The sequence below is a fragment of the Phycodurus eques genome, chromosome 13, assembly GCF_024500275.1.
Source record: "Phycodurus eques isolate BA_2022a chromosome 13, UOR_Pequ_1.1, whole genome shotgun sequence".
NCBI classification, from domain to species: domain Eukaryota; kingdom Metazoa; phylum Chordata; class Actinopteri; order Syngnathiformes; family Syngnathidae; genus Phycodurus; species Phycodurus eques.
The window spans coordinates 16,989,923-17,000,140 of record NC_084537.1 but is presented as its reverse complement, the minus strand read 5'-3'; the positions used below and the strand labels follow the sequence as shown (position 1 = coordinate 17,000,140).

The 10,218-nt window shown below is 42.2% G+C and overlaps 1 protein-coding gene across 2 annotated transcripts in view; it reads left to right on the top strand.

Moving 5' to 3' along the window:
- Positions 1 to 179: 179 nt before the first annotated feature.
- The window catches only part of usp33 (ubiquitin specific peptidase 33), a 28,613-nt gene continuing 18,574 nt past the window's right edge, over positions 180 to 10,218 (top strand). Inside the window, exons 1-7 of one of the 2 annotated variants that reach the window (XM_061693606.1) lie at positions 180 to 373; positions 3,064 to 3,164; positions 3,723 to 3,776; positions 3,856 to 3,918; positions 7,746 to 7,886; positions 8,203 to 8,314; positions 9,395 to 9,464. In XM_061693606.1, coding sequence (XP_061549590.1) covers positions 3,081 to 3,164; positions 3,723 to 3,776; positions 3,856 to 3,918; positions 7,746 to 7,886; positions 8,203 to 8,314; positions 9,395 to 9,464 — 524 coding nt within the window. In that variant the 5' untranslated portion in view covers positions 180 to 373; positions 3,064 to 3,080. The remainder of the gene's footprint in view (positions 374 to 3,063; positions 3,165 to 3,722; positions 3,777 to 3,855; positions 3,919 to 7,745; positions 7,887 to 8,202; positions 8,315 to 9,394; positions 9,465 to 10,218) is intronic. The other variant, XM_061693605.1, reaches the window with a different exon arrangement.

Sequence of the window (10,218 nt, the reverse complement as noted above, 5' to 3'; positions counted from 1 at the left end):
TGTAACAGGAAATAGGAAAAAAAAAAAACTCAAATTTTTCCAGTTTTCCAATTTCTCATTACCAGCTGGTTAGTTTAAATTTCCCAAGAAAGCCGCTAGTCCAGTCATTTAAATTTAAATTTATCACTACTTGTGGTGCTTCTGTTACTCTTTGGTAACGGCTCGGACAAGCCCACGCCAGGAGGATTTCTGTCTTGCATCCACTGCGTGTTCTTTGACCGCACACGGCTGTAACGTTAGCAACCACGCAGAACTGCCAAAGAGCATTAAGGTGTTCAAAAGGAAGACGTTAACGGCACCACCAACGCAAATATTTAGACATTCAAGTGGCATATTACCGACCTAGGAAGCATTGCCGAGGTTTATCGTTAAGGTAAGCGCCCGCTTAAGTCGCCGCCGGGCGGGCTTTTAGTTTACTACCCTCCGAGGTGGATTGTCGGCTTTCCCTTCGTACCGCAACGCTGTCAGGCTTACGTTAGCGCCCATGCTAACAGGTAGCGGCTATCCAGCATCTCATATCATTATTGTCAAGTAAATACGCCCGCGGCTTTGTTTTAGTTATTGTTGTACACCCGTGCATCGCTGTGTGTGTTATCGCTTCATCTCCAACTGAAATATTCATTCTGTCAAATTGACGCTATGCTAAATGCTAACTGCGCGGTCAAAGCCTCGCCTGCTTTTGACAGCTCACCTCCGTAGGCCGACATTACGCACACATTTACGCTGAACGTGACATTACCATTGTACACATTAAACATATGTTATGCAAAGTCGTTAATATTGTTATGTTATCGAGTCAGGAATTTGCACGAACGGGCGGCAAGTGACGTTAACGTTTTTAAGCATCTGCTCCATAAAATCGGTTATCGTGGTCCAACCGTGACCTACGTACCGTACCGATACTGTATATCAACGTGTACGTAAACGAACCATCAACGACTTGAGGAAGGGAGTCAATAATCGTGTGGTAGTTGTGGATTGTTGTGTGCACTACTGGCTGCTTTATCAGGCACAGAGCCCCGCCCTGGTTTAGCATCTCAGGCCCCATATGTAATGCCCATTTTTTATTTTTTTTTAAAAAATATGTTGGTACACTTTTAATAATTCTCAGGTTAACGCCGGAAAAAAAAATACAATGGGACCTTGTTTTGCGGATTTGTACCTATGTCAGAACATGCCGGAAGTAAAGTCATAATGGCAGTAAATATTTGTAGGGAAAAAAACTCCGGTGAAAACTGAGTACGGTGGTAACTGAGCAGAGGTGGGTAGAGTAGCCCAAAATTATACTCAAGTAAGATGAGAAGTAGTTTGCCACATAATGAAGTAAAAAAAATATATAATAAAGTACAGAAAGCTGATGACCAACTTCTGAATTATTGTTTTAAAATGTTACACTGACAAAATTATAAAGCATGAATGTGCAATTTCAGGTATCACTCAACAGGATAACGTAAATAAAATAATAATCAATAAAATATTTACTAGGCGGCACGGTGGACGACTGGTTAGCACATCTGCCTCACAGTTCTTAGGACCGGGGTTCAAATCCCAGCCCCGCCTGTGTAGAGTTTGCATGTTCTCCCCGTGCCTGCATGGGTTTTCTCTGGGTACTCCGGTTTCCTCTCTCATCCCAAAAACATGCATGGTAGGTTAATTGAAGACTGTAAATTGCCCGTAGGTGTGAATGTGAGTGCGAATAGTTGGTTGTTAATATGTGCCCTGCGATTGGCTGGCGACCAGTTCAGGGTCTATTCCGCCTCTCGCCCTAAAATAGCAGGGATAGGCTCCAGCACGCCCGTGACCCTAGTGCGGATAAGTGGAACGGAAGATGAATGAATGAATTAAAAATGTGGACTAATGCTCAACTCAACTTTATTTATATAGCGCTTTCACAACAGCCGTACAGTACCAAAGCGCTGAACACAAAACAAAAGTTTCCACATTACGCCACAAAACCGAAAATGCCTAAATTTCATCAAAGTCTCATTCGTTGTACATTTCACCTAGAGCTACAAAGATCGGCTCACACTTGTATCGACGCCAGACGTACAAAAAGACACGCATACCCTAAACCCAAAAGGAAGTGACCTGCGACGTCATAATCGTAAGGTTCGACATTTTTCGCAAGGTTGCTGATGCCATACTTACAGTTCATCAAAGAGCTATTCGTGGTACGTCACACCTCCACCTACCAAACTTGGCAGGTACGTGTATTACCCCGACACTTACACAATTGTAATTACAACCTATATCCTAAACTCAACAGAAACTGACCTACGACCTTTTAAAGGTACACTTTAGGAAAAGTGTCACACTTTAGGAAAAGTGTCACACTTTTGCGAACTTGTTCAACAGATTTCATCCGATTGACTTCAAACTTGGTCAATACCATCTCAACACCTGCGACATTAAAAGTTATCAAAAGCTTTTTCCCCCCGACATACTATATGCCGATGGCGGCTCTTCAACCGTAGTTTTTCTGGTGGTGGTGTTCAGCCTATGGCTCAGGGGGCCATTTGGGCGCCATCCACCATTTTAGTGTGGCCCACATTTTCCCAATGTAATCTTTTACACGGCTTTGCACTTTTGTCATCAGTGGTGTCCTACCTATGGCCTGGAGTCATTTGCAGCCGATCCTCCCATTTTGTATGGCTGGATCTTATTCCAACATTTGCATGGGTCATACTTTTGCACTTGTCCTGCAGCAGTGGTGTCAACCTATGACCTGGGGGCCATTTGCGGGTCATCCTCCATTTTTGTGTTGCCCACGTTTACTCAACATGGGCCATAACTTTGCATATGTCCTACAGGGTGGTTTCCAACCTACCGCCCGCGGGCAATTTGCTGCCCTTACGTCATTGTGCCAATATCCCAACTTTCCAGGACCTCAAACTGCTAGTACCCCAACGGGTCCGGGGTGCAAATTATTATTATTTTTTTCCCCCCACCTGCCATCGAGATGCAGATAATATTAAAAGTGATCGACAACGCTGTAGTGATCCCTCTTAAGATTGTTTAATTTGAAAGAGGAATTTACTTTCTGTTTCCCCGTTTTTGCCTTAGCAGCTGTCTGGTCAGCGATGCCGCCGGCCCCAAGCTCCGACTGCCCCCACCTGGACTGTGTGGGGGAGATCACCAAAGAGGAACTCATCCACAAATCACATGTGAGTCAGTTTGTTGACGTCCTAGGTACCACTCATTAAGACAATTCGTTGAAAGACGCGTGGGTGTCACATTTGCCACCTACCAACCTTAAAAAAACTTTTCGCCATCTGTGTTTGTCTCGGTGTTGCTAAGCTACACTCCTTAAATGCAGACTAGCCAATCATTGCACACAGAATTCCAACAGGTTCTCAGTGTCGCTCCAATGACACATTTTTGGATTATTTCTATATATCTTTATATATATTTCTTCCAAATTGATGCAGATAAATGCTGACCCCAGTTAAAGCTATGCAGCCATTTCCATAGTCAGTTGAATCCCTTAAAAATCAACAGGCACACCTTTTGCCCTCTTTGAGGTAATCAATGTACAGTACTTTTATTAACCGTAAAATAATACTATGCTGTTGTTAGCTCACTAATGGATAAAGCTATGGGATCATCCACAAATCAACAGGAGTTAGTTACCCTTCAAAATGGTGCCAAACCGAACTTTATTGGACGAAACAACATTTAATGCTGCCCTATATATACTGACATGAGTGCCATAATATCCCCAGGGCCAGTGTCAAGACTGTAAAGTTGGAGGACCAAATTTGTGGGCTTGTTTGGAGGTAAGCCACCACCCCCAACCAAAAAAATGTCCTTATCCAGAAAATCTAGAAAAATAATGTTTTTCCTCTGTGCCACTAGAATGGGTGTGCGTACGTCGGCTGCGGAGAATCCCACGCGGACCACAGCACAGGACACTCGCAGGTTAGACATCTCCTGGAAGAGTACTCCTTGAAAGTCAAAGCTAACCTGGATGTTAACCGGAATTAAAATGGCATCTATGCCAGTGAGTTGTTTAATGCGTTCCGTCAGTGATAACACAGCCATGTCGGATATGTATCACTTGAGAATGACAGTCAAAAATATTAAATATACAGTGGTTATAAATCAGCTACAAACCCCTGTTGGAATGCCAAGTTTTTGTGATGCAAAGAAATCAGACCAAGATAAATCAATCATCAAAACGATTTAGAGTGTCTCTGATTAACGCCAAATATACTTCAGCTGTTCTAGTAGGCTTTTCCTGACATTTTTGTAGTCACAGCTTCCACAGCATCAGAGAGATCTCATTGTTCAAAGGCATCAGTCAAGAGAAGGGTACAAAATAGTTTCCACAGCTTAAATATAATATGAAACACAGTGAAGACAGTCATCATCAAATGGAGCAAATATGGCACAACAGTGACATTACCAATAATTTGACGTCCCTGGAAGACTGATGAAAAGATGAGCCTGGTCAGGGAGGCTGCCAAGCCTCTGATAGTAACATTGAAGCCACTGGAGGAATTTATGGCAAGTAGTCACTGTTTAGTACATGTGACAACAGCTGCCTGTCTTCTTCGTATGTCTGAGCTGTGGAGTAGGGTGGCTGGATGAAGGCCTGTCTTATCTTGCAAAGAAAAACTGGCGACATTTTGCAAAAACATACTTGAACTCTCCCAAATGCATGTCGGAAAATGTGCTATGGGCCGATGAAATCAAGGTTGAAGTTTTTGGCCGTAATTCCAAAAGTTATGTTTGCCGCAAACACAACACTGCTCATCAATAGAAGAACACCGTACCTACACTGAAGCATAGTGGTGGCAGCATCATGCTTTAGGGCTGTTTTTCTTCATCTTCAACTCGGGTCAAGGCGGGGGGGATTATGAATGGTTCCAAATAGTAGTAACTGTTGGCACAAAACCTTCAGGCTTCTGCTAGAAAGCAAAAACATATCAGGGAAAGCCTACTAGAACATCTGGAACTTTATTTGGGATTGGTCAGAGGCATTTTAAACGGTAGCAGGTATCTTCTGACTCCCACTGAACATGAGTTTGAATGGGATTGGTTAATTCTGAACCACGCCGTCATCCCCAGAGGGTGTACACACTTTTGGGAGCACATTGTCTCAGTTGTTTTGTTGTTGTTGTATAGTATACAGGTCAGAATTATGGTGGAAAAAAAGTTTTGAACTGATTTAGCTAGGTCTCATTTTTCTATATTATAAAACCTGGCATTTGACCAGGGGTGTGTAGAATTTTATATCCACCATGGGCATTAAATTGGAATTGCCTACTTGGACCAGCAGCGTAAAACCAGCAGCGTACATCCAACCAAAGGCGTCTCCACATCCAATGCAATTTCATGAGTGGCTCATCTATTATTAATTGTGATTCCTCAGGGAAGTGGGGGGTGATAGAGCGGTGTTGCCACTCGCACGGTTCCAATATCCGTTGCTGGCTGGGATTTTTCTCCATTGGATGCCTCATTGCCAAAGCGACATGAATGCCAAGTCATCATTTGCTCTGCTTCCAGAGAGACTCTGCTCTCCTTGACCCAAATGAAACACATTGGATTGTGTGTGTGTGTGTGTGCGACAGTTAATGTTGGCGGATTGATTTGAAAGCACTGCGATATCCGTCCATCCACTTACTTGATGGATTAACTCGCAGTTCTGTCCGTACCTTGGCTATGAGGTCACAGTTTGGTTCACATTCGGTAGACTAAGGGAAGAAAATGCTTAACAAAGTAATTCTTTTGTGTAAAGAGGAACACATTTATTGATGTTTAAAATGAAACATGACAAATGGTTTATGTAAAAAAAAAAAAAAATTGAATTTCTCCAATAAATGAAAGCTTCTGGAATAATGTATGCAGTAAAAAAAAAAAGAAAATATACAAACTCCTTAATCTTTTCTTTTGCAGGAAAGTGCAACGTCAGACTGGTAGAAGTGATTTCTCCACTAAATGGAAGATTCTCAAATGCGTACAATAAAATAAAAATACACATTCCATCATATATAACAACATAATTTCTTATTTAGGAGAGTGCAACACCAAACTGCTAGCTGTAAATTAAACCATAATTGAATGATTACCAAATAAACAAAATAATGTGCACAGTAAATTATTTCTTTCTAGGAGAGTGCAACATAAAATTTTTGTCTTTTTTGTTGTAGGAAATAAACTGCAGACAAGTGCAATGATAGCATTAGCGTGATTTTTATATAAAAGCAATTCAATTAACCTACCATGCATGTTTTTGGGATGTGAGAGGAAACCGGAATTCCTGGAGAAAACCCATGCAGGCACGGGGAGAACATGCAAACTCCACACATGCGGGACCGGGATTTGAACCCCAGTCCTCAGAACTGTGAGGCAGACGCTCTAACCAGTCGGCTACCGTGCCGCCTCCAAAAACATTAATGTTATGTTAATTGAAGACTCTAAATTGTCCATAAGTGTGAATGTGGATGAGGGTGAATGGTTGGTTGTCTCTATGTTGTGCCCTGTGATTGGCTGGTAACCAGTCCGCCACCATTGCTTGTTTTCCCCTAGTAAAAGGGTCAGACTGTCACCATCGTAAAACTTGTATTAGTTACATATTTCATAAATTGCTACCTTTACTGCACTGACATACAGAAAGCGTCTTTAAGAAGTCTGTTCTTACCACAACCTCAAATATCATGTATTAAACTGCTGAGCAAAACATGACACAAACTGGTACAAAGCCTAATAAATATCAAAGCGCTTAATAACCTCTGCTATATTTCAACTCATGAATCTTTTAGACAGACTCTTTCTTTCTCATCTGGGCCTCCTTCCCTGCTGCTGTGTGACCACTAATGTAGCCTCCGTCAATAATGCACATTCGGCAGGCATGTTGCAGCAGCCTGTGTGCTCGAGGTGCGTTCAGGGACGGTGCTTAAATGGGAGGACGTGTTCTTTGGTTGTTTTCTAATGCAGTACATCATTTGAAAAATTGACAACTAGGATTTTTTTTTATTTGGATCAGAATGCTTTAGTTAAAACACTGTGTGATCACACTGTCATAATATGGAATTTATTTTGTTTTGTAATATTAGAATAGATAAAATATTTTGTCAATATAGTCAGCCAGAGCTGACAACTTTCAGTGCAGCTATGCTTAGCTTTTAGGATATGTTGTGTACAGCGTTCCCCCTCTATTTGTAATTCAGTATTGACAAATTCACCTATTTACTGATTCTTTTTGGAACCTATCCTCCGTTATTAAGTGAAAACTCACTGTTTTTGTGCTCAGGACAAAGCCCTGTCTAATATAAAGTAGTGCTTTGGCACTATCTTGTGGCATCTCGGTGCCAAGGAACTATATTGAAGTATGGGTAGGAACTTCAATAGGCAGCCCATAGCCCTGTCTAATACAAAACTAGTGCTTTGCTACCATCTTGTGGCATCTATAAGCAATTGTAAACCTTTTTTGTTAATAACTCGTGGGTTTCCACATTTGTGGCAGAGCTCAGAACAGTGTAGTCCTACCGTGGCTTGATAATGGCAGAGCTTCTCCCAGGCTGCTAAGTCATGGTAGTCGGTAGACGGTGTGGGGTTATTATGTGATAATTGTTACCATTTTTAATATTAGATACATTCGTAAATTCTTGTGGTCAGACATGTTTTCAGGAATCGGGAGATAAAAGATTTACTTGTTTTTGTTATTTCTCACTTACGAAATGCAAAAACTGTACAACAACAACAGAAAATGTGCTTGATTCATTTGATATTGTTGCGCGCAGGAGACGGGCCACAACCTGACGGTGAACCTAACCACGCTGCGAGTGTGGTGTTACGCCTGCGGCAAGGAGGTCTTCCTAGACCGTAAAATAGTTCCTCAGCCCCCTCAGTCCAGCAGCAAGCCCCTCGCCTCCTCTCAGCAGGTACACGCCACCACTCCTGTCCTCTTTTCATTTAGAATATGACTGTTTGTTTATTTTTTGTATTTATGCCATAATCATCAAAATTGAAACAATAAAGGCTTGAAATAGTTAACCTTGTGTGTGGTGAACTAATATAACATACAAGTTTCACCTTTTGAAATAAATGGACTTTCCCTTGATATTAAAATTCTTTGGCACATACCTGTACATAATGTGTTTTTATCTTCGCCTTTGAGATTCATCACTGTTCGGATAACAAACATTCTTTGTGTGTGTGTGTGTGTGTGTGTGTGTACGCGCGTGTATGTCGCTGAAGGGCAACAACAGAGCCTCGCCTGTGAGCCCCGCCTCTCTCCGTGTGACTCCCATCGGCGTCTGCGAAGACCTGGACATGGAGACAGAGGAAGAGGACGACATGCGCGCTCGAGGTGAGCAGCACTGTAGTTATGCATGTGCACAACAGACATGAGGCCCTTTCACGCGGCCTGTAAGCGCCAACATTGTTCCGTTTTGGCTTTTCGTCCATACGTAAATTGAAATTTAGGTCACAGAAAATAAAGTTATTGTGAAATCCTTTAGTCGACAAGAGACAGTACAAGCACTTTGAGAATAATGAGGGAGATCATTTAATAAAGACAGTACAAATACAACCTGATGGCTGCTCGAAGAGGTGTCTGACTAAATTTCACTGAAATGGTAATTATGTTTTGTGAATAAATATTAACAACAGGTGAGTACTAGAATTACAATCTCTTGAACGAACACCTAACCTGATGAGTGGCGATGACAGTAGCTGCATCAAAAGGCGTTTGGCGCTCGGCAGTTTCTGCAATTAAATCTTTATTTTCAGCAAGTTTTACATAGTGGTCGTTTGGTTTTGCACGGTTTGGAAAGGCACCATGGAATGATGCATTTAAAAACAGTCTGCTAGTTGGCGTTGCTCTAATTTTGTCTTAATTGCACTTGACGACTTTTGCGTTTTAACTCTTCAAAATGTAGACCTTTACTTTTTTTTGTGTTGCGAAGACGCCAGGCTAGCACTACAGCTCCCCCACTCTGTCTCTCACTTTCCCCTTTAAAGGGCACAACACATGAAACTAAACGTGGTAGTTACAATAATTCAAATTTGAAGTGGTCGGTAGTACAGAAGAGTTTGATCTGGGCTCTATTTTATCTGGGTTCTACTGTATGCAAAAGACAGGTGCCGGATTAATGCCAGGGCTTGTGTTATGACTCCGAGGCAGCCATTTTGCAGGAGCTCTGTTTGCGACAGGATTACTCATTCTTCGCTACTTTGCTGGATGAAGTCACATGGTTCTTCATCCATTTTGACTTCCTTGTTCTATAAAGGGCAACACCTGCTTTGACATTTCAGCTTCTGACATATGTTCGATCTGTTCCTTGAGCAGAATGAGATTTGACTTTTTTATTTTATTTTATTTTATTTTTTTAAGGGCCACTTCTGTTTCTGATTAGTTGTTTAACTACACTCCCTCTTCTCTTGCCAGGCTTGACCGGACTGAAGAACATTGGCAACACGTGCTACATGAACGCTGCCCTCCAGGCCCTGTCCAACTGGTGAGATGACAACCATACGCTGTTTTTCCACACAAAGTTACTGTAGTGCGCCTCTTAGAAATGAAGCCTGTCGGGCTCGTTTTTGCTAATCGAATAGTTTTGTAGCAAACAGCCATCCTTCAATGAAGGACACTAAAGTAACAGTTTTATAGCAAAAACCAATCCTTCAATGCGACACTGTGACCCAAAAAAAAAAACTGCGACCTGGACATAACCAGGGGGCTATAAATACTTTTCAAATAATTGAATTGGTGCGGCATGGTGGGAAACTGGTTAGCACATCAGCCTCACAGTTCTGAGGACCCCGCGGGGTTCAAATCCCGGCATCGCCTGTTTGGTGTTTGCATGTTCTTCCCGTGCCTACGTGGGTTTTCTCCGGGTACTCCGATTTCCTCCCACATCCCAAAAACATGCATGGTAGGTTAATTGAAGACTCTAAATTACCCGTATGTGTCAATGTGAATGTGAGTGCAAGTGGTTGGTTGTTTATGTGTGCCCTGCGATTGGCTGGTGACCAGCTCAGGGTGTATCCCGCCTCTCGCCCGAAGATAGCTGGGATAGGCTCCAGCTCGCCCGCGACCCTTGTGAGGAGAAGCGGTACAGAAAATGGATGGATGGATATTTCATTTGTTGAACAATGTATTTATTTCCGAATAGTACATGGAGTAACGATTCGATTGTGATCCACTAGTCATTCATTTAGCGGGTGAGTCCGAGCCCTACTAATGAAAGTACACTTTTTTCAAAACCCCTA